The following is a 27,262-nucleotide window of genomic DNA, read 5'->3' on the forward strand; positions in this document are numbered from 1 at the left end:
TTTAAGAGGTGTTATTTTGTAGTACAAAAAACGTTTGCTATAACCAAATGGCAGCGCCATCTGTTGAAAGTAACAGCAATACACGAAATACTACAGATTGTTGTCGGAGTATGGCGTGTTACTCGACAGCTGCTAAAATACCTACATGCATTGTGAGATTAAACGCATTAGTAACGATCGGTTTCTCTTTTCTTTCTTTTTCATTTAACTAGCAACGCGTGTCCGGAAATATACGTTTTAAAAATTAAATTAAAAAATTTAAATAATGTAAAGTAATTGTTTTCTTCGGCAACGTGTTAAATTCAAGCAGAAAATATTTCAGTTGACCCAGCATAACTTTGTACACGTCAATGCAGTTCTTACAACTCTCAGAAGAAGACCCAGAATATCTAAATTACTATACATTATATTTCAACTATGTCACACGCCACAATATCCCTACTTACTCTCACTTGATAATTTAAAGCCATACGCATGTTTATGATTGTTGAGGAATCCCGAACGAAGACATGCACTGAATTGCAATCAGCCACCAAACGCAAAGCAATCATTTGATATTACACTTGCTTTGAATATTGAATTCGCAGCACATTAATTTATACACCTGTGCTCATTTACTTTGGATAAATAAAAAGAATTTAGAACAACGCCATTATTTGTCAACCAAAATTCATAGGTGATAGATCAGTCAAATCAAAAAATTAAAAGTCTTCGACACCCTTATTTCAAAATGTTGCTTAAATTATCTAGTTTTGTCTTTCTGTGTCTGTCAATATCTTGTGTATTTTCTGAAGATTTTAAAATTGACAGCAAATGTGCTGAAAATGAGAGCTGTATAGATGAAAAATTAAAGGATATAATTGATAAAATCGACGATGAAAAGGATATTGAGCTTGTAGATGGTGTTAGATTAGCTAAAGTGTCGGAAACGAAACCGGAAGGAGCCAGGATGTTGGACGAAAGTCTGACTGATAGGGTGTTGCGGTTTATCACGTCTCGGGAAGTGAAGATTAGCGAGGAGAGCAGTTCGAGGAGCATTGACGAAGGTATTTATATGACTTTAATATGATAGACGCAGTACTGTGCGTTTAACTCCCAAATTTGGATCTTCAAACTTCTACCATACTCTTGTAAATATATTATTTTTCTCAGAGTAAATGTACTGACTATTAAGCTTTTAATTGTTTATTTATTTGACTACCAACAGGGTTTTATCATAAATGATATCAAAAAGCAGATACTATTTTTTCAACATCACTTTACTCTGGAATGTATAGTAGACAATCGTAAGCAGAGTTAGCTATATGAAAATAGTGTATTGATTTATATTTAATAAATAATTCAAAATCCACAGAATACCACCATCATTATAATATTTTTGTGGAATTTTTTATATTTATTAAATAAATATGTTTTATCTTACTAGATTTGATTAATATTCTAAGAAACCAGTAGGTTTTTTTAAGTGTCATTGTTATATATTGCCGCAAAATTTCTGTATTTTTTCGCTAAAATATGGTAAACACATTTCTTGTGGCGATACGGTCGCAAACTAAGTACCTAATTTTAACTATACTCATTTTCATATTGATTTAAACAGTTTAACGATAATAGAAATGCATTCACAATCTAACATGTAAATATATTTATATCTCCAATTTTTTTATATTTAATGTAAAAAGCATTCAAAATATACATGTGTTCATGCATATGTCCTTTAAAAAAAATTGAATTTAAAATATAAGATATTCGGACTCTCCATGAAATAAATCTTGATATTAACGCCATCTATGGGTGCATGCAAAAGACTCGTTAAATAAATAACGAATAATAATATAAAAATATGAAATACCTTCTGAATGAAACACAGATTTTATAAAGAAATTAAATTTGTCTTTAAGTATGTTTTTTTTAAACTTTATAAAATGAAAATAATATTTTTACCAAATGATCAAAGTATAGAATTTTAGTGATTTTCATTATCCAGTATTTTTTTCGCAATTATTTGTATCAACAAACGTAACAATACACTTAAGTGATCTTTAAAGAAAACAATTTGACCTTATAATTTTCAAATAATATGAAAAATAATAATACTATTTTTTCAAATAAAAGCAAAATTATGGCAACGTGAATATTTCTTTAAATGTAGATGAAGGACGGAAAAATTATACAGTTTAAAAGGTCTGTATATTTTTGGTGATTAAGTGTAATCTTTTATTCCCTTTGAACTCTATCCACAACAAAATGGTCATTGAACCTTTTACAGGAGAGACGCGTTGTGATTGTTAATTTTAAAAAATACGCTGATACGTCCTGCGCTCCATATTTTTTCCTCCAGGAGTAAAATACATTTGGAAGGATATGTCATTACTTTATTATTTATTATTTTTTAAGATACTGAATTATTATTATTCAACTTTGCGGATAATATGATATTCTAGCGGCAAATGCCAGATCCTGAGTCCAGAAATTTACAGACTTTTTTCGTACAAAAATGAAAATTAATTCGTCTTATCTGACCCTCAATTATATTTGTATATCAACCAAAGTGTGATGATATTCTATTCTCTGAGCTAAAAGTAACTAAAATAGTTAGATATTTGATAAATAAGTTTTTTTCTCTAAAAATAAGATAAAAACTAATTTTGAACGTATCTCACACATATATATATATATATATATATATATATATATATATATATATATATATATATATATATATATATATATATATATATATATATATGTATATATATATACATATATATATAAATATATATATATTTATATATATATATATATATATATATATATATATATATATATATATATATATATATATATATATATATATATATATATATATATATATATAATATATATATATATATAAATATATATACAATATATTTATATATATATATATATATATATATATATATATGTATATATATATATATATATATATATATATATATATATATATATATATATATATATATATATATATATATATATATATATATGTATATATATTACTATATATATATATAATATATATATATATATATTTATATATATATATATATATATATATATATATATATATATATATATATATATATATATATATATATATATATATATATATATATATATATATAAATATATATACAATATATTTATATATATATATATAATATACATATATATATATATATATATATATATATATATATATATATATATATATATAAATATATATACAATATATTTATATATATATATATATATATATATATATATATATATATATATATATATATATATATATATATATATATATATATATATATGTATATATTTAATTAAGATATTTACTTACTACAAATGATAGCAGCACCTTCTGCTTACATTTCACATCTGTCATAATTACAACTAATATACATAAAAAAACCAACAACAGTACACACATGCAACTTTAAAAAATGCATTTTAAATGATTTATAATAGGCAGCATAGTTCTGCCCTAGAATATTCAGACTTTTTTTTCTATCAAATCGATACATGCTTCATCTAAAACATTTTATTTAGATCAATTTTGTATCTACGTATTTTAATTAATTTCTTACAATGATAAACTTTGGGTTAAAAACCAAAAATATAACAAAATGTTTGTATTTTCCACAGTGGTATGTAATCAAGGTATGGAATACAAGGATTTTTTTAAATTAAAGCAAAAACGTAATAAAAAATATTTTAAATCGTTTTTTCAAAAAATCAGATCTTTTAATGTCTCCCCTTGTTAGAGTTATTTTAATCCAGTGGCATTCCTTTTGATAGCTTACTTATCATTTTCATATTATTTTTTGACATTTCATCAAAGATGAAGAAGAATATGGAAGTCTGGGCATTTACGGGGCTGATGACCGTCATAGGCTGGTTTAAATTATCACTTTAAACACTTGTAACATTAACCAATTCTACCCATTATTGACAACCACACTACTCCACATAACTCTTGTGATTGGAGATAATCCAGATTTTGTGAACAAGTATTTGGACACACTCAAAATGTCGCATACTTATCATTTAATTAATTATTGAGACGCTTATTTGTTTGTGCTTATCAAATAGCACAACGTTTTTAATAATTAAATCTCTGGATGCTATATCCGATCAGAGTTTGACCACCATTAAATCAATTTAGATTCTGGAAACTGGTCTGGAATATGTATGAGGTTATCATCCCTAATTACACTAAATCAATTAGTTAGGAATAAAAAAATCAACAAAGTTGAAGCGTAGATATGTATTACTATAATTTGATATTTTATTCAGATCTAACAAATATTAACCAACTCTTGATCAAGTTCTCAATTACTTTATCATTCAAATATAATAAATTATTGTCGTATTTAAAAAATATATGTTTAATAATAAAAGTTTTAATAATTTCTTTCAAATGTTCTAAATGTATAGTCTAAAAATTGATTCAAAGCGACGAAAGATTTGAATATATTTTTTAAAAATGTGTCAACATAATAAATTGACAAGTAGCTTAGGGGTTCGATATTTACTGAAGCATTAATTATGTATTTGAAATACAATATAATTAATAATTATTTGTAAAATATTCATTTTATCCTGGAGTATTATGTCTTGAGTATTTTGTTGAAAATTGTTTACAAATATTTTCAGTAAGAAATATATTAAAATAAAACAAAAAGTTCAATTATTTTAGTATATTAGATCAAAGACAGAAGTGAGAATAAAATACTGGGCGATCAAAAAAAATATAACGTACATCCCCAGCTCTAAACTTAAAATATAAAAATTCATTTTAAATAAAATATATTTTTGTTGTTAAATGGGTGAATAATTATATTTTTTTATATCATGTACATGTATATATCGTGGCCTTTCAGCGGAAATACAGAAATCGAACAGAGCGACGTTTCTTCTGCGAAATCTTCGTAGGTAATAGCCACCGATGTGAAAGCCTTTTCCTTATATAGCCAAATCATCGTGCGTCCGATCATTACAACCTACAGAACCTTCTTTAGTAGAGCCGGTAGGTTGTATTATTGTTTTCACTGTGCACGCTCTGATTCTATGTGGGGCAGATGAGAAAGTTGCCTAACAACAGATCCCGTTTTCTGATGAATTTTCTCACTCATTATAAACCATTTTACGAAATGACCTAAGCGCCTTTCCTGTTTACAATTTCACATATTTTATTCGGAATAAAATTTAAAAAAATAATATCAATTGGGTTCATCAGTAAGAACATTGATAAATTATTTTGAATGATATTAGTTTTTTTTTAGATAAATCTATATTTTTTTATTTAAAAAATATTAGGTCTCAAATTCGAAAAAACGTAGAATATTTACTTTTAGTTAAACCAAGTTAAATAATCAATTATTGAAAATTTCCTTATTAGATTTCTAGTATTTTTTTATATCCGTTTAATGGTGAGATGTTATTAAAATATTGTGTAATACATGGTATAAATAAGAATACTTCAAATAATTTTTAAACATTACATTTGAGAATTAAAATGATACATTTACATACATAAAAAAATAATCGACTGAGAAAAGAAAAAAATTGTTTGTTTATTTTTAAATTCTGATTTTTTTTTTCATGGAAATTATTGAGTAACAAAGTGATTTAATATTTTTGTATTCATTTAAATAGATAAAACGATTGTAGATTTACAGATAAACATCAGTAAGTGCTTAAAGTATTGCTGCTATTATCTTATTATTTTTCTGAATTCAAAAAAAAACTTTTCCTCGACCATTTTATTTCCATTAAAACAGTAAACAAATCTCCTTCACATACGTCATCTGTATCCCATAAAATACATTCCACTCCTATAATAATGAATATAAGAGTGCAATATCACCATGCCTTCATGCAACTCATATAAAAACCAAGTGAACACCACTTCAATACGATGTGGTGCCTTGGATACTATTTCATGTGGGTAGGGGTCAAAAATGTTAAAGCATTTTTTATTTTTTCAACTGATTTTATTTTAATTTTTTATAAAAGGTATTTTGTTATTTTACATTTTATTCACATAATTATGAATGTACATAATTTTATGATTTTTTTCGATACATTTTAATGTGTATTATTTTAATTGAATTAATGTTTTCAAATATTAAATAACGAAAATTGAAGATAAAACTTAGTGCAATATTTTTAAAAGTCGGATAGGCTTTTTCAACATTAAAATTGAAATTTCGTAGCTAGAGAGTGGTTATCATATTCAAGTTTCGACACCTGCGCTTGAATCACAAGTACATATATATTATTCTATACGTATGTCGTTTACTTGTAAAAACCTAAGATTTTTTTATCGTCTTCTTCAAAAAAATAATATAAAAATATCTAAGTAAAAATGTGAAACGTCGTATGACAATCTGTACCCTTATCTTTTATAGACAATCAATAGTGCGATAAAATTCAGTTTGAATTTTGAAAACTTAGATACTGACATTTAGATTTTAAATTTCCCTTCAGTATATAAGATATGTATAATAATATTTTAATGAAGTGTCCACAATAAAATCACCCAAAAATCGATCAAATAGACAAGATAACCTCAAAATGATAAAACAAGTATAAGTCAATTTGTAACGCTTGCAAGTCTTTAGTAAAAAAATTAACATAACATAAATGAGAAACTTTATTTCGACTATATTTATAAAAAACTTTTAATAAAAAAGGCTCAAAAATTCAAGTAAAAATAATTTAAGACAATACGTGTACATTAGATCAACCCTGTTTTTGGCTCCACTTTAAACATTTTTTCCTGTTGTTTCATTTTTAGGATTTTTATCACTTCTTATATTTAATTATTTCATTATAAAAAAGTGAGACAAATAAAATAAAAAATACGTATTTAACAGTCTTCGATTTAGGTAAAACAGCAAAATAATTTTAAAAATATGTATATTCAAGCAATTTGTAACTTTAATAAATGCATTTTTAAATTTAATGATAGAATCTTGTAAATAATACATTTGAACCCCGAAGTTCATTATTTTAGAGACTTGTCTGTAAGCAGAATTTTAATTTGAGGACAAAAAAATTCAAGACCCAAAAACTTATTAAAAATATCTCTTGAATTAATTTTGCATTTAATGTATAAATATATATATATATATATATATATATATATATATATATATATAAATATATATATATTTATATATATATAAATATATATATATATATATATATATAAATATATATATATATATATATATATATATATATATATATATATATATATATATATATATATATATATATATATATATATATATATATATATATATATATATATATATATATATATATATATATATATATATATATATATATATATATATATATATATATATATATATATATATATATATATATATATATATATATATATATATATATATATATATATATATATATATATATATATATATATATATATAAATATATAAATATATATATATATATATATATATATATATATATATATATATATATATATATATATATATAAACATACACATACATAGAAATTATGGTGATCGTGTATCAGGCGAGCAGAAGAAAGTTGTAGGAATGTTTTGTAGGTCATAGAAAGCTGTCTCGTCTCGTATCCTCTTGTAAGTCCGTCTTACAACGAGATGAAGATTTTTTTGACAGCGGAAATGTATAAAGTCGTCAAATATAATAATTTTCCATCAAAAATTTAAATTATTTTGCAATTTAGCTGAGTTCAATATTCTTCTTCAAAAAATTAAAATACGGTATTTTAATTTTTTTACATCATATTCAAATTACAAATTTTTGAATATAATATTATAGTGACAAAATATTCACCATGCATACGTGCTTCGTGATTGTTTCTACGTTTACATGCAAAAATTGAATTTTAGAAATTTTATCATAAAATTGCCATATTTTCCTGTAAAAAGTAGGAACTAAAAACAGCGGTACATACATTTTGCTTTTATATCTTTCATCTATCTCTCTCGCATACTTACCACTGGCATAAGGTCGTTTTGAGCTTTAAACATATATGGTAAGATACAGCTTTGTTTTACAATCAGTAAAAATATTCAATTATAACTTAGTTTATAATATCTACCGGTTTCGAAGCTAACCGCTTCTTTTTCAAGACTGATTAATTAATCAGTGAAAACAAAATTATATTTTAATTATAAAATGAAAAATCAGAGTGTTATTGCTTCAAACGTAAACAATATCTTGTAATTTTTGGAAATGTCAAAAATAAATATCACCGCTAGGTAATAAGAAAGATGTTGAGATGGTTTGGGCATGTGGATCGAATGAGTGCTGACAGAATAATTAATCAAATAGGCGATTATGGTTGGTAATAAGGAAGACCGATTAGAACTTGATATGATTGAATATTTTAAGTACTTGAAAGAGGTTAGATCAGGTGTTCAGAACATTTGGCATATATGCGTGAGAAGATGAATGAATGTGGGAGGGGTAAAGATTGTGTGCATAGACAGAATGGTCTGGTGTTCTCTTCTCTCTGCCTAAACCTATGGAGAATTGGCGTGATGGTAAGTTAGTTTTGAAAATATTTTTTATTAAATATTATTACTGCTTTACCGCTGTAAACAAACTAAAGTTCGAGTCGCACACTATACATACCGATACATTGGTCAGTCAAGAACACTTTCACATACAACAAAAAGGTGTATCTCATTCAAGCCAGCGCATATTTTAAGTAGAAATGGCACCTTGCAAAAGGGTTGCAGTAAATTTGATATTTCAAAATACTTTTTAAAGAAAGATTTTATATTCAATCTTTAGTTTCTTAATTGAAAAATAGGTTTTATTACAGTGCTGAAAATCTAGTAAAATTCTGGAGGGTACTTTACAATAACAGCGCTGGTATGCGACCCCGTGTGCCCTGTAAATGGCTGCAATTATAATTTTCCAAAAAACTATTTTTCATATATTTGCTTTCCCTTAGTATACTAACATCCTTTACCTCGAGCTCCCTCGCATTCGTCATCTACATTCTATGGACCATATTCCTATGTTTCTGAATACAAGACTTGTAACCCTGCTTTTATATTACAACGATCGAATTGACACTGCGTCTATTCGATTCGGTGCCCTTTGCACAACTTAGTTTTGGATGGAAGCCAGAAATATAATAATATGAATGATTTTATTTCATTGGGGCGTGTGTTTTTGCTGTTTTAAGTAAAGTGTATGAATTATATTTTTTCAGTCCAAAAGGAAAAACTTTATCTAAGAAAAAACAACTCTAAGTGTCGAAGAATTTGAATAATTTTAATTCTTTAGCCCTTGAGTTAGTATTTTACGAAAATGGCGCCACATAAATTATCCAAAATTATTTTACCATATTTTATCCATATTTATATAAACAATAAGTAAGTCAAACCAGAAATCCGTAACTGATTGATCTGTGAAAATGTTCTATCAATAGGTCTTATATCATTTCGACGAGCCTTTATTTTTTTTTAACTCATGTGGTTAAGTTTTCAGGATTGAATATCACTGAAAAATTAAATTTTATCAGTAAAACTGATCAAAATAATCATAAAATGAAATGAATAAACTCATTTTTATACATGAATCAATCAAATCATTCATACTTTTATTTAAAGTTATTTTAAATAATAATACTGGTTTCATTTTGTATTTAATATTTTCTTACTTCATAAAAAAATATCAAAAGGACTTTACTTATACATACACCTAAAACCAATTATCATCTGTCTTTTTTCGCTTATTTTTAATTCATTCTATCCTTTTTCTGTGTATTTTTATGTTATCAACACGTTAGTGTAAACTTTGTATTTTTCTATTTTATAACTGACAATTTTTTTTAAATATCATAATTATCTACCGGTTTTAAAGCAAACAGTGTTTCTTTAGTAAAATGTTGTTAGTCTTGAGGACTAATTTACTATTCGTAGTTTAAAGAACTTAAAAAAATAAAAATAATATGATAAAAGAATCGGTTCAAAATCTCTAGGATAAAAAATATGTAGACGGTATTTTAAATGTGGTATTTGTGTACAAATGTAGGTGGGATTGTGCAAATATGAACATCCTTGTTATTCACGTGTTGACAAAACTGTATTTAATTCCAGAACGAGCGCCGCGCCCTTTTTGTAAACGGTCACTCGGGCTACAAAATGCCTGTTTTGTATACACACACTTGCTCGGATACCGTGTGACCTGAAAGTGAAGAATTTTGTGACCTACTTTTAAAACATTATTTTAAACCTCTTCAGGTCAAAGTAATATTTTTTCCATTGAATTTTAATATGAATATTATATTTCATGCCATTATTTACACATTTTTGAAATTTTAAGATAGACGAATAAGAATATGTATGTCTGGGTGTTTTACCATAATTTATCTTCAAGCGTCTGTCTCATTACTAGTACCATAGCTATTGTTAATATACTCTTTTTTCTAACTTTTTTTTCGTTTTTTTTCCCACAAATTAGGGATTTCCTTCAAATAAATTAAAATCTGATTTAATTTAATATTAATTAATAATTTATAAAAATATCGTACATTCCTTTTTTATTAAACGTTTACTTTAATTTACCAATATTTATTAAAATCCAACGTTACACGTGTTTCAATGTATTCAATATTGTTACCAAATACGTGTCACGATAGATTATAATAAATACATATATTTATCGCGTTAAAATCAAATAAATGTTTTATTTATATTTAATTTATATATTTAATTCAAATTAACCTTTTTATGTTTGCTGATATTGCTGAATCCCATAGCAACTAAAAAAATTCAAGCATTTACAAACACACCATATATTGAATGCTTTAAAATTAACGAAGTCTTATTTTTTCAAATATTTTTTTCCGGGTCTAAAGAATTTGTGACCTTGATAAACCACCGGCTCTTTCTTTGTATGCTTTCTCTTTCACTCCCGATAAAATAACATATTGAAATACCATCATCTCATTGAAATTCTGATACAAGACATTCGTCTCTTTTACTCTAAAGAAAGCTCCCGGTCCTCTTCATTATATGAGAATATTAAATGTATGAAAAAATGCACACTTTTTCAATATCCTATGTAGTATTGATGTCAATGATGTATTGTGAGGATAGAAATTAATCATTCGTTCGTCACTCTTTTATATTAGCTTTAAAACAGAATATTTATCATTCTTAGAATTGGTCTCCGGTGCGCACAAGCGCACAAACTATATCTTTCAACACTTATCCATACCCAATGGTGCGTAGGGCACGGCATTGTATTGATGCTGTGTTACATTGATAGTTACTTCCATGAAGGCAATATCATCACTCCTACGCTTCAGGAATCAGTCCAGGGTAATTTTAGTAAAGATTAGAGTGTAAAATCACTAGTATTTATTTTCACCCCCCTTGTGAATCAAACATGGGACCTCCAGCATGGTAGCTAAACGCGCTTACCATTATACTATGGAGGCGGATCAAATTTGATATTGAATTATAATAAAAAAAATAGTGAGAGGATGATATGAGAAAATAAAAGAAGTCATTTATATTTTTGTTGACTAGTTTAGAAAAAAATGATAAAAACTTTGAAAATATTACTGATTTTGTAGAAAAAATTCAGACATCTTCAATATACTAATTTTCCTCATCTTTTAATACTCTATTAAGATTCTTCAGCTTAGGAAACTTTAAAAATCTATAACATACAATATAATTTTCTTTTCAATCACCGTGCTTCTTATTGTAACTCAATTATTTCGAGTGATTTCAGATTAAATTACTTTATTATCTTATTATTAATGAGTTTTAGTACTATGAAAATATTTGTCTTTAAAATTTTGTTGGCTTTGATTTGGTCGACATTACAATTCAGTTATGTTAAGAAATATAGTGATTTTAATAATGAATTGGTTGAAGCTATTTTGAAGATAATAAATGGACAGTTTTACAAATATTTATTTTAGAAAAGTAATTATTTTTATAATTGTAACCATTTAGAGATTCTTCTTCTTTTTCTTCTTCCGGTGTCATATCAAGTCGCTCTAAAGTTGGCGATCACTCCGGAAAAAGCTTTTTTATCCTCGGTTGATGATCAACTTCCCCGCTCTTCGTATTCCTGTCCAATATCTTGTATTTCTAAGCCAGGACATCTGGTTTTTATAACTCCCTTAATATCTAGTTTCAAGAAAACTGTTTACATAACTTAATTATTCTCTGTAAAAGTTTTTCTTCGTTATGATCCATTAACTTTTTGACCTCAAAGGATTTTAGTAGACATTAGTAGTAACTTTTCCAGCTTACATAAACTAGTAAGAGTACAGGTATTCAACCCCGAAAACTCTAGGCATTGTATTCTTTATACTTTTCTTCTTTTTAATTAAAAGTGCATCATTTTGACCTATTAATTTTCTTTCTTATATAGAAGTTTCTCATTTACTCTGAGTACATCATCAGTAGTCCATAAAACTACTTGATTTAATGAACTGATCACCTAGACTCCACAAAATTAACGATTCTATTTCAGGCCAATAAAATAACTTATGCACTGTTGATTGAAAGGTCATAAAGGTCATAGGAATAGCCTTGTATGAGAAATTAGAAATACTTTAATACAAGTTTAAAATATTTCTTAATTATATATTTTTTTAATTCGTTTATTGTGAAATTAGTAAAAAATTATCAACGATGTTTTTAAATATAAGCTTTCAGAATTTTTTGCTATGATTTCAATGTTTTATTGTGAAATTTAATAATTACTTAAAACATTGATGAAAATCAGTTAAATAAATTAAGAAGATAAGCATAGACATTATGCTTATTATATATTTCAATATTTTGGTGAATAATAAAAAAAATGTTTGAAAAGAACCGGAAACCCATTAATATTTATTTAAGTATTTTTTTCCTGAATATTTTTTTTAATATTTCAAAACATTTAAACAAGATGTTTCGGCTTTATTTAATATTTAAACACTAAAAAAATATGTATAAAAACATATAAATAATATATAAACTTAATTTCAAGAATTTTTAAATATTTCCTTTTATTAAACAAAAAATCATAAAATTAGTCCTTAATTTTCTATACAATTCAATCTTTTATTATTTTATAAATTAAATTATTTAAATACATTAAAATTAAAAGTCCTGTATTTAATTAAAGACATACAGTTTTTTCATTAAAAATTTAAACAGATACCGAAATTAAGGTCGAACAAATACTTGAAAGAGGTTTATAAAAATCCCACCATGCTTTAATACCAAGCGGCTTCCGGTCAATGTCAATGCTTTTTAAATTTAGGACACAAGTCTTTCCGGTTATGTACCTGAATAAAATTCTTCGAGTGAAAACCCCCACCTTGACTTTCGAACACGGCCGTCTGCAAAAGCCAAAATACTGGCACGTAAAACAAAGTATTTCCCAAAAAGCACGAACTGATTATTCAGAGATTTTTTCACTGCTTATTTCAAACTTGGACTTTTTGTCTCGATGTCTATCTGCTTTGTTCGAATCAACGTTGAGGTGAATGTTCTGGCGAGACGTTCACCTTGTTCTAAATAACAGGTGTATAAGAGAAAATACTTTACCGTTATAATGTCAGTAGGCTCCCGACAGCGGAGCGGTTTGCAGAGCTAATGTAGATTTTTTTCCATTTTTATTTTTTTTAAATAAACGTTGATTTCAGAATAACTACCCCTTTTAAAAATTATCATGCTTCCATGAATAAAATAACTTTCCTTAATTAAAAAAAAAATGAATTTAATACCATTTTTTTGCTATGACGAATAGTTTTATATTTTTACAAATAAATATATGTATACCATTCTTTTTTTTTCGCTTTTCATTCATTCTTATTTTTCTTTCTGGATCCATCCCTACTTATCGTATTTCTAGACTTTTGGGGCCAGCTTTTCTTAGGTCCTTAGGTTAGGGTCCTTAGGTTATAGATCCTTATATCATGGGTAACGTGACCTAGACCATAACTTTGAATCATATTTTCTTTCTACAACATCCATGAACTTTTTGGTCTTCCTCTAGATGTCTTTCGAGGAAGATGTATGGCGATTTTCTATTTCATTATTTAATCAGTTTCATTGCATCATAAAATCTCAATTGCTTTCTTCTACCTTGCTATTGAGGTCTGTTATACCCAGACTTCATCTTAATTTTAAATGGATGCATAAATATTTAAATTTTGTTAATAAGGGACATTCTAGCTGCCAATCTAAGCATTTGAATTGATATTCAAATTTTATATGATAATATAAAATTTTAAATGTTAATTGAATGAAAATTACAGGTGACACAATAGGTGTCACCTGTATGGGAAACAATGAATCATGTCGATACGTTCATTATTGTAGACCAAATACATACGTATTTAATTCATTTTTTACTGGGCTCAAGTAACACATCAAAGTTCAAGTAGCCCCGTTCTGCGGTACTGCATAAGATCAACGCAGTATTTTATTGATTGTTAATTAAGGCAGGGTGATCACCTTTTAAATAAGATACCATTCCGGGGTAATATTAAATAAATACATGAGTAAAAAATTACTCGAATTTATTTCGACCCCTCCTAGGAATCGAACCTGAGACGGAGAAAAATCACGTTAGTGAAATGCACTAACCAAAACACTAGTCACGCAGACAAAACTTTCTTTCTGCTTCAACTACTTTCACAAGAATTATGTTTTGAGTATTGGTTTCTAAAATTTACATTAATTATAAAATTATTTAAAAAAACTAACTTAACTTTTATTAATCAAATTATTAGTATTATAAACGTTTTTGGATATATCTTCCTACCAACGCATTAAATTTGACATATACGTGAGTAATTATGAGAGTTAGGAAAGTAATGAAGGTTACCATATATCGCTCACTCCTTTCAAGAACGTCATAAATCAAAAATCGTCAGTTTTCAGTTGTGCATGTTTTCGGAATGCCCAGAAAATGTACTATATCCCAGCAAAAGAGGCATATTTTTAACTTAATATTTACCCGCTACAGGGCAGAAAAAGTTGTTTTTGCATTTTGAATAAAAGGTAGTGTTTAATTATTTTTTTGAAACATACTAAATATTTTTCAAATGGAAAAAAAAACCTTCAGGTTTTACCTTTAAAGATCTGTTGCACAGTAAAAAGTTCAAAAAGTAAGTGGCTTGATGTTTATTTTTAATACATTGTATTATATTTTTAAACTTTAAAAACGTTCTCCTGAAAAATCAAGTTTTTTGATTTATGACGTTCTTGAAAGGAGTGAGCGATATGATATTGATATAACAACTTACCCTTTTATTTTAACTTTAAAATATAACACTGTAAAAAAAGTTGTGTTAGTCTGGATTACATTATTTTATGTACATAAAAATAACTCAATAATTGTGACAAAAATAAATATTTGAAATTATTACTTTCACGTTATTTTTTTTTTACTAGGTAAAGTAAATATTTTTCCAATGTAGGCCGCATTTTCTTGTTTTTATAAAATACATCATAATTAGTCTGATTACAAAAAAGGTTTATTAAACACGAAAATCTTATTTAAAAAAAAATTAAACATGAAAATAAAATAAAAATTAAACAAACCAAGAATTTAAAACTGTAAAGAACTAATAGAAAGACGAAAAAAACTCTGTAAGGTGTTAAGTGGTAGGAAATAAGAAATTCTCAAGGCAGTAAAAAGAATTATAATACTGTATCAGAATAAAACGGTATTACCCTGATTGTAAAATGGATAAAAAAAATGTTAAAAAAGTTCAGAGGGCATCTAATCTTCTGTTTTCTCTATTTTTTTATTATGAATGAAAATTTTTTTTAAAAAAATTTTCACCAGACGGGATCTTCCTTATTCCCTATCAAATTTAACATTTTTACGCACTAAAAACATGCAAATGACTCATGATTGGTTTTTTTAAACAGAATGATTTTTTCTCCATTTTCGACATACTTTCGCTAGTCGTTCATAAAACGTTATTTTCTGGCAATTTGTTGTATGATCCAAAAATCTTTTTACGTATATAAAAATTTTCTGTTTTTTTTTTATTTCCCTACGAAAAAAATATATAAAAATAAATATCCTTTTACGAACGCTTAAATTCTATTGATATCAAAGTAGGCGCAACCGTTAGTGAACCAGGGGCGTATACAAATCATCATAAAATAAGGCTTCACTTAATTATATTTGTGATTAAATATTCATAGAACCTTAGTAGGTCAGTGGGCCAGCGTGCCTATCCACCCAAGGGTCCCACACGGGAGTCCAAAAAAACTGGATTCAAATCTCGTTTCGGGCTAGGAGTGGACTCACATAAGTAGATTCTAGCATACGAGTGAATAGTAATTGATGTTTTAAATTATCTGTTCATAAATTATCAATGTACTGGTCAAAAGAAACATGCTTGTATGTACGAGAATGTACGATTTCTTTTTTATTATATGAAATACTTTTCAAACAAAACGTTGCTGCGTTTACGAAAAAAATGTAATTTGATTTTTTTTCTATCAAATAACTGAATGTAAATAATACTTGGTAACTGAATTTTAAAATTCAAATTTTTCTCAATTTTTCTATACAGTTTAGTAAAAACTTATATGGATGTAGCATCGTATTTACTGTTGGTATATTTTGATTTACTTAATTAAAAGGCCTCTGTACTGTAATGGTCAGCACGCTCGTCTACCGTTCTGGGGGTCCCGGGTTCGATTCCCAGGGGGGGGTAAAATAAATATAAGTGATTTTTTCACTGTAATATTTATTCAATACTACCCTGGACTGGCGACCTGAAGCGGAGAGCTGATCACCTTTCCTTCGTGTGTAAACAATCAAGATAACACTGTGTTCATATGAAGCAGTGCCCTATGCACCATTGGGGTGCGGATAAGGGTTTTATTATTATTTATTTATTATTCAAAAGGTGTTGATACAAAAATATGACAAATAAAGCAAATTACATAATTAAGCAATTACATGACAATAGAAGAAAAAACAAAAACACTTCATTTAAAAAATATACACAAAATATATACATGCTAGAATTATGAATTGGTACATTATAAAGCAACACAGAACGAAATAGATTTATATCTACTAGAAAAATATAATAAATCAGTACAAAATAAAACAGAAACATGCAAAAAAATACATGATAAAGCAAATGCGTCATACAAATGTTTTAGAAAATCAATGCTATACAGTTCTTAATTGTGATTTCATTTTTTTAATGTGAGATACGACATTTAACCAAATAGCGATGTTATGAGAGGGATAATTCTAAACCCAGTTTTATGCTTTTAAACAAACCCTTTAAATCGTGAAAAATATTTAGAAATATTAAAAAAACTAATAATTATCACTTATTTTATCATTGATTCGTTCAATCTTTTTTTTATGAACTTTGCATTTAACTGATCAGCTTTAATACATTTACTGAACAAAGCTATAAACAGATTCAAAATAGTATATAGCTCCATTCTCCATACACATTGATATTTGAAAAAAAAATACGTTTTTTTCTTTCAAGAAGTCAGAATGAGTAAATATTAGCAGAAGCTTGTCCTAGTTACAGAATATTATACGATTACGAGTTTCCAACCCCAAAAAACAGTACTAATACTGCCATTCTCATTTCCCATTAAATAATAATGTCCGTGGAACGATCAGGTATGCCAAATACTTGAAAGTGGTCAGGTTAGGAGTCGTAACAATCGGCGGGTATGTATGAGGAGATGCATGAACGTGGAAGAGGCGAAGAATGTTTGCAAGGACAGAGTGGTGTGGCGCTCTATTCTCTCTGCCTACCCCTTCGGAGAAGCGGCGTGATGGTTAGTAAGTTAGTTAGTTTAATAATGTCCGTTATCGTGGGCGTCTTTTTTTAAGGATATCTGTGAGCATCACATCGATCCGATGTTTGACCTATTTGTCTTTGATTTGGACGTTATAAGTAAGGCAAAACGTAATATTTTACATTAAAAATAAACATTTTATTGGATGCGGATATGAGTCCGAATGGTGACCAAGAGGGTGTCATTTATTTATACTTTTTAGAAGAATATATAAATCTTTAAAAAAATAAGAGTAAAGGAGTTGTGTTATTGTTAGACTTTCGTACTTGCATCGGAATAATTTCTTCTTCATTCAGAAATTAGAAAAAAATGGTTCATTAAATGTTCATTTACATTATGATTAATTTAGACCCATATTTTATTATTATGCTTTGTTTGATTCAAACTTTGATATTTGGCTTACATTTCATTATCTGGATTGAATCAATTTGAATGTTTTCATTTTTATTTTTTGCTAAATTTATTTAGCAAAAATTTATTTTTTGCAAAAAAACCATATTATACATTTATATATTTAGATAATGCACTTGAATAAAAAAACATAACCACGATCTGAATTAATAAAATCTATTGAATTCTCTCATTTCTCTATGATCAAATCGCGAAAAAAAATAAACCAAAGATTTGACAACAAGTTTAACTGATATCGTTTTAAAACTCTTGGTTAAAACCAAGGCTGAACCGAGGATTACAAGTTAAATGAAATTCAACCGCTTGAAATACAACAAAACCTTAAAAGCTACTACTGCTATAGACATCTGTGGGCGAAAAACAGAAAATCAACTGACGCCATCTATACTCAGTTGCCGTTTCTACTGTTTTATTTTTCTGGCTGACTTGTAAAGAAAAAAGAAAAAAGGTAGTCGTGAATTCACTGACACACTTCAAAAAACGACGTTCATCTTATCGCTTAGTATACGTTGTATACTTTTAAAATAATTTATTAACTTGATAGTCCCTAATGACTTTATTTGGAATAGTGAAATGATTTTTTTGGTTCATTTATACCATTTTTAGGACATACAATCTTAAGCTATTCGTCTAATGTGAGCATACAATGTAATTTTTATGGAACTTAATATTTTTTAGTATCTAAACACATACTTTTCGAAAAGGAAACAAATTGTGGGCACGTGCAAGGCTAAAAGACCTTTCATTGACCGGTTTAGGTGATTATATATCATCATATATTTTAGAGTTATACTGAAAAAAAAAATCAAATAATGATGAATTTTTTGTTGATATTTTGTAAAGTAAAATCATTGTTAACTATGTGGTATGGTAATATACCACTCCCCTTATCATTCATCGTTCACTTGTTAAATACCATTGAACATAAAAATTATAATTTTGTTTTATATTTTTCTATAAATAAATTGTAATTATATTTTCAACATGTGGTGAAATTATGTTTAAAAGATCTCTTCACGGTTAAAAAACCTTCGTATTTATAAAGATTGTGTGTAGGTAAGGAAGTAAGGAATGAGAGAGTTAATATTAAAAAGACATCACAAAAGCAATCGATTGGTCCGGGTATTTGTAATGTATTTTGTTTCATTTACTCTCCTTACAATTCAACATACAGAAAAGTCTCTTAAATTGGAAGCATTGTGGATTATTGAAAAAATATTAAAACAAAAGCAAAAAAAACAAAACATTTTTTTAAAGAAATAACCAGCAATAAGAGTCTGGTCTGCAGGTAGAAAAGTAAAGATAGGGAAGGTAAATGTGAAAAATACATTACAAACACCATTTAAATGACATTAAAATAAAATTGTCATGGTCTGACATTTATACAAAAATAAAATTGTGAAAGAGAGAAAGAAGACAAATGAATCACAATGGGAACGTTTTTAAAAATTCAAATTATCAGCTGCCTGACATACATAAAATAGAACCCATTCGGGGATCCAAAATAAATGATCTGAAAAAATACTTTATGGAAAGATATATACTTATGTAGTGTTAAGTCATATTTTATTATTTTATTTTTACTTTGTGTTTTTTATATTTTCTCATTTGTTATATATTCTAATTTTTTGTATTTTCTCATTTGTTTATTTTAAATATGCTTCTAACCTTATGTTTTCCTCATTTATTTCTTTCAAATATGCTTCTTATGCCTATTTATTGTACCTGTTTATTGTTTTTTATATTTTGCCATTTATTACTTTAGGTTATTTTTTAATAATCTTCTTTGTAACTTTATTATTTGTGTTCCAGTCTTGTTAACCTTAATCCCATGTCCCAAAATGAGAAATGTAAATTACTCATCGGGAATATTATACAAATATGACTTATGTATGTAATATGTTTTGAAAAATTAATAAATGTCTAAGTTACTGTAAGGAAATGTAAATATATAAAAATGATGAAAATGTATATAATAGTTTATATTAGTTTTAATATAAGCTAACTTAAGAAATAAATAAAAAATAATAATTTAAAAAAAAACAAATAAAAGTGGGCTTAATAAAACCACGAATACCTTCTCTCTTTGTTTTGGTTTTCCTTCTTACTAACAAACCATTAAATTAAAAATGAAAGGAACTTTTCATTGACGTGTTCCACATCCATATTTATTGTAAGCTATTAGATAGAATATGCGATTAAACGTGAGAAGAACTTCCGGTCACATTCCTGAAATGGGCACTTGATTCAAAATCGCAATTACATTGGACGCTTGATCATCCATTAAACGCTTTAATTAAACTTTGGACTTGAATGAAATTCTGGACTTGTATACCTATGATTAAAAGTAATATTCGACGTTTTATACTTAATCGGATCTGTAAACATTTCAGTTAACATGAGTGCTTTTATATCGGAGAGTTTAACCCTAGATTACTAAATTATCCTACGAGTGACGTTAGTAACTAAATATTCGTAAATAATACGACATAAAAATAAAACGGTAACAAACAAGATAATATTTTTTTATGTTAGACGAATTAATAACATTCTTTGATTTAATGGGATGACGTAATGTATTTTTTTTTGTTGATATCTAAACAAAGATGAAGAAGAGTAAGGAAGTTTGGGCTTTTACGTGGCTTACGACCGTCATAAGCTGGTTTAAGTGATCATTTTACACAATAAATGCCAAGACTTCCATATTCTTATTCATTTTTTTGAGATATGAAACAATAATATGAAAAATAACTCCTATAATCAAAGATAATCCTGATTAGTGAACAAGTATTTAGACGCTCAAAATGTTCTAGATCACGCGATAACGAAAACAAATTAAAAGTATATTAGGAAGGTATTGTGGATCATGGGACGCGGGAACGACGCAAACATTGTATTTTACAGCAAATCGCTCACTCCTTTCAAGAACGTCATAAATCAAAAAATGTCAATTTTCAGTTGTGCATATTTTCGGAATGCCCAAAAAATGTACTATATCCCAGAAAAAGAGGCATATTTTTAACTTAATATTTACCCGCTATAGGGCAGAAAGTGTTGTTTTTGCATTTTGAAGAAAGGGTATTGTTTATTTTTTTTTTTAAATAAACTAAATCTTTTTTAAATGGAGAAAAAACCTTCTAGTTTTACCTAAAATGATATGTTGCACAGTAAAAATTTCAGTAAGTGGCTTGATATTTATTTTTAATAAATTGTATTATATTTTCAAACTTAAAAAACGTTCTCCTGAAAAATCAAGTATTTTGATTTATGACGTTCTTGAAAGGAGTGAGCGAAATGTCATTTTGCGTCGTAATTTTCACGAAAGTATAGTAATCTTGGGTTAAATACATAGATTAATTCACCATTTTTAATGTATAACCGATTTCAATCAGTAATAACAAGTTCTCCCTTTTTTATTAACAGGAACTGAATGAGTAAAAGTAGTAACGCCGGTTACAGATAAATGGCAATATGCAATAAGTTATGTTTCATTTGTATCATAATTGCAAACCTCCAAATGGAAAACTGCATATTTTTTATCACCAAAGCACTCTCACTTAGAATTTTTGCATGAATTATACTAACGACTAAAAAATATAAAGTACTAATACTCATAATTAAATAGAAAGGCGAATTTTCATTTATATGCTGGTAAAGATTTTCCAACAATTGTTGTAATCATTTTTCATTTTTTGAGTACAATTTATTGTAAGGACTTTTGCAAAAAAAATTGTTTGAAAAAAAATATATGGGATTTTTTTATTATTCTCCTGGGTTTAATCATTTTGATATAAATATTAAAATAAAACATTTGTTTAAGACTGATATCGAGTTGTTATTGTAAATACTCATTACATCAATAAAACAAAAATACTTTTGATTTTTTTAAACTCAAAAGTGGGATAAAACTAGATAATTGTTTTTTTTTCTCGAATATCATCAATAACAATATTAAAAGCATCAGGAAAAAAATTACTACTCTACTTTTAAAAAAAGATAGCTAATTCTTCTCTTTTTCTAATACGAGTCATCAAACGCAACGTAAAAACCCACTAGTAAAAATGACGCTACCATTTTGAAAGAAAATAAAATAATTGCTCTATTTCTCTAACATCATCAATTACAACACAAAAAGAGCCAGGAAAAAATTACGCCTCCGCTTTTGAAGAAAATAAGATAATTGCTCTATTTCTTCAATATCATCAAACGCAACACAAAAAAGCACTTTAAAAAAATGACGCCTCTACTTTTGTAAAAATATTAATATTGCTCAATTTTTACAACATCATAAAAACAACCTATAAAAGCACCAATAAAAATAATCTCCCTTAGTCAAGAAAATAAAATAATTGTTACATTTATTCAACAACATTTTCTTCTTCTGCTTGATATTGGCCTTCTGCTTGATGTTGATTCTCACCTGTCAATCCATCTCTTTGGTGGTCTGCCCGAGAGTCGTCTACCTTGGATCTAGCCGTGCAGTACAATTTGTGGGATTCTGGATGGTACAATTTTCCTCACATGTGTATACCATTGTCTCCTTCGTCGTCCTCCCCACCTAACGACGTCTTAGATCTCGCATATTTTTCTTATCTTGGTATTCCTTACTCTTGCCAGATATCCTAATTAGAGTCTTCATTTCTGACACTCTTAGCGCATTTTTTGTTACTGCGGGGTCCTCTCTGCATCCTGTCCTATATGTCATGATGGATCGTGCACAAGTTATGTATATTCTATAAAAAAAAAATTAAAAATAAAATTGTAAAAGGAAAAGCGATTTTTTTGGAAATAATTTTTAATTTCTGGCATAAAAACTGATAGTTGTTAAAACATTTAAAAAAAAAATATATTAAATTGGCACTTAAATTGTGATTATCCATTTTGTAATTTCAAAATAATTTTGTTTTAATATCACTTTATTGTAATTTTATGACAAAGTTATTTCTTTAAGACACATTCCGTTATTTTTTACTATGTATCTAAAGTATGTCGACCAAATTGTTCACCGCCTTCAATCAGAATGGAAGTTGATCGATATATTTGTTCTGATAATACTAATGGTCACTAGATACATAAATATTTTCCAACCAGCGTACTTAGGCCATAAACAAGCTCAATTCACGATAAGTCAAAATAAATAGAATTATCTCACGTAGTTACAGACCGAAATGCGATGATCAATCATAATACAATTTCCTCTTGATCACCTGTGAAACTACATATGTTTCTACTTACATACATTATTTAAATACGTGTTCATCTACAGAGCATTTATAACGTTTCACGATATAAATGTTTGGTGTTGAATTCAGCCCACGGAGGCAATCTTATGAAGCTGAAAGTGAAGTGAAATAGGGCAGTGAGAAAATATTTTTAATGAGCAAAAACAATAAGATTGAAGAAATGGGAGAAAAAGCTCAGTTGGATTAAAATAAAAGTATTAGGTTACAGCATTTTCACATTCGCACAACAAAGATCTGGTTGCAAAATTATCTGAAATGCAAAAGGTTATGTTTTCTAAAATTATTCAGCAGACAATTTTCAGCAATGGATGGCAAATCTTTTTTAGTTGTATTGAAAGAAAAGTGTTTTATATGTGTTAGTCGTATTATTTTTTGACATCTCATAAAAGATGAAGAAGAATATGGAAGTCTGGGCATTTACAGGGCTGACAACCGTCATATGCTGGTTTAAGTGATCACTTTACACCAATCCTACCCATTATTGACAATTACACTACTTAAATTTTCGGTAGTTCTAGACATATGAACCAATTTAGAAATCTTGTTCTTGAATCAATAGAGACATGTATTGGTGAGATGAAACTTCCATATTCTTCTTCATTTTTGATGAGATGAATAAAAATAATATGAAAAATAACTCCTTTAATTCGAGATAATCCAGATTTGTGAACAAGTATTTGGACACACTCAAAATGTTGTGTGAGTCGTAATGGAAAAAAGTAAGATGTATACAACTTTCGAAATAACATGCTTGTCAATCACGAGATAAATGTCAAATGTTGAATGAAAGTTTACAAGGAGATCACACGAACCAGATATTGACATATCGTAATCCCTGTTACCAGGCAACTTAATATTTTTTACAACTGTACTGGATTTTTAAGTAAGACCAAAAAAACTTCATTCTTTATTTTTCTTTAACTTATTTTGTTTTTTTTTCAGAAAGAAGAGGAAAATCGAAACTGAAGAAATACCTTCTACCCCTATTGTTAGCCATGAAGCTGAAGGCTGCTCTTATTTTACCAGCTATCCTGTCAACTATCACCCTTATAGCAGTAAAGGGTGTTACTGCTGGTCTCATCGCTATTATCATTTCAGGTAAATAAAATCATCAAATATTTGAGAAAACTATAAATAATACTTAAATCACACACAAACATTAAGCAAACGACGTCTTTTGGATTGAAAAATATTTCGTCCTGAAAATCACAAAAAAATGATCGCCCAGAAAAAAAATAGCTTTTATTATATTAAATTATGTTTGAAAAGAAGGGTGAAAGTAGACTGAATCCAGTCGAAATGCGATCTCTCAGAAAAATTTGCGGCAAAATGATATATGATAGATGTTGGAATGGTGATAAAAGTAAAGAATCCAAGGTTGAGATAAGCATTATCGATAAAATTAAGAAAGGTGTGTTAAAATTATTTGGGCATGTGAATCGAATAAAATAAGTGAAGAAAAGTAAAGAAAAAATTTGAAGCGAAACTGGTCGATAATAGAAGCAGAGGAAGACTGGAAAACTTGGCGCGATCAAGTATTTCAATTATTTGATTGTGGTCAGGTCAAGAGTAGGAATAATCGACGAGTATGTATGAGGATATGCATTAATGTGGAAGAGTCGATAAAAAAAAATTAAGACAGATACTCTCTGTCTACCCCTGCGGAGAAGTGGCGTGATGGTTAGTTAGTCACTAACAAAATATTATGTTAAAAACATGATTTGTTTTATTGAAGATTTATTTGATATGTATACGACCTGACTTTTTATTAATTTGGATTTTATACACTTTAAAATTTTCAGCGGCTATGAACCCTCACATAGAAGACGTGTATAGGGTTCACCAGATAAGTCAGTGGTACGAGGCGTAGGTCAGTTTTTTGCACCAATTCATGTCATGTCACTGATTGTTCAACAGCAAAATCCATTGCACCGATTGCTCTTCTCACATATCACAGCACGTCAATGACTTGATGAAACAGCATGAGCATGATATATGTATCACACTTACATTATTTAAATCTAGAGAATTTTAATGCAACTGAAATATTTTTTACTATTCCAATGTAAAAAATTACAACTCATATAAGACCACTTTTGAATTTATGAATGTTACCATGACTTGTTTCGATAACTACAGATGTTTTCATCAATATTTTAGATACAATTTTTTTTTTTGACATCTCAACATAGATGGAGAAAAATATGAAAGTCTGGGCATTTACAGGGCTTACGACCATTGTAGCCTTTGACGGTCGTTGGCACTGTAAATGACCAGACTTCCATATTTTTATTGATGTTACGATGTGAGATGAAAAATAACTCTTAATTGTATATAATCTAACTTTGTGAACAAGTATTTGAATACACTCAAAATGTTGTAAACAAAAATCTAAACTATATTATCTACGTATTTTCATATACTGATAAAAATTTCTGTAGTTCTCGAACCTAATCGAACTAACATTTATAAAATAAAGATTTACATTTAAATCACCATATTATTCCTCAAAATTAATACCAAATCAATGAAAAAATTCCTAAGCATATGTCTTCCTAACTGATGTCTCGTTTCTGAGATTAGAAATTTAAATTAAAATAAGCTCTTAAAAACTCAACAAGTGTGATCAGGCTTTTAGTTCAATTGAATATCTCAATCTGTAAAACAAATTGTTAATACATTCAAAGGTATTTTTAAAAGACACCTACCTACATTTTCCCTCACCAACCCTTGAATTTTTTCAGGTTTCACAGCTCTAAAATCGTTCGGTAATGATAACCAAGACAGGGTGACTACCATCGTAGCGTCACCGCTCCCGGCTGACATCCGCCCTCATCACGACTACCGATGGGCAAGGGTTGGGCAAGAGGCCCAGCCCTCACCGATTCCTCAAATGCCGCCCCAAGGAATCCCCGCCCAAGTCATCGATCCTTATGCCGCCTATTCGGGCTACCAGCCCTTGGCTCAGATAAATCCTTTGCCATAAAGATGCTTGAAAAAAAAAGTTATGTGACAATAACGTATTTTAATTAAAGCAGAAAAAACATCTTAATCGTATATTCTGTGGAAAAACCATTGATTTATTTTTTATTTAAAGAAATACGGCTTATTATAATTTCAATATTTATAAATTCGGTTAAAAAAATATTGATATATATATATGGCTCATTTGATGACATATCTTTAAATTAACCATAGTAAATCATTTTATTATGGTTTGTTTAAACATACCTACATATATGTATAAGAAATATGGTTCATTAAAATAGTTAAGTGTCTATTATCCAATTTCAAGACGTACAAAGAACTTGTTAAAATTAATGAGAAAGTTAATACATCCTCAATCCAGTTTGTATCGCTTAAATTCCCAATATGTTGTACATTTTACATGTGTTTTTTTTATTTTAATTATATATTTCAATCAATTAATAACATACTCGTAAATGTATTTCATTTTGTGGCTAAAGATTTAAACAGTATTTTAAATATTTTTTAATATTAAGTGTTTTCATTAAAAAAATATTAAAAATATTTTTAAACACATTTCATATCACTATATTGTATGTCAAGTATAAAACGAGTATTTTTTATATCCGTATACTTTTCTACGAGAGTTTTTCAATTGTAACTAATATAATTTTTTGTGAGTTATGTGCCATTTCGAATATATTTTTCTATGAAAATTACCTCAATATA

The 27,262-nt window shown here is 27.5% G+C and overlaps 1 protein-coding gene across 1 annotated transcript; it reads left to right on the forward strand.

Annotated features, from left to right (window-relative positions):
* The first annotated feature begins 47 nt into the window (after window positions 1-47).
* On the forward strand, window positions 48-26,552 carry LOC148310300 (uncharacterized). The gene is made up of 4 exons (XM_088258722.1): window positions 48-69; window positions 795-1,046; window positions 24,509-24,664; window positions 26,311-26,552. The coding sequence occupies exons 1-4, from the start codon at window positions 48-50 to the stop codon at window positions 26,550-26,552; spliced, it is 672 nt and encodes a 223-aa protein (XP_088114848.1).
* Window positions 26,553-27,262: the final 710 nt, after the last annotated feature.

The sequence above is a fragment of the Brachycentrus maculatus genome, unplaced genomic scaffold, assembly GCF_059751285.1.
Source record: "Brachycentrus maculatus isolate JH-2025_06_01 unplaced genomic scaffold, ASM5975128v1 h1tg000102l, whole genome shotgun sequence".
NCBI lineage: Eukaryota > Metazoa > Arthropoda > Insecta > Trichoptera > Brachycentridae > Brachycentrus > Brachycentrus maculatus.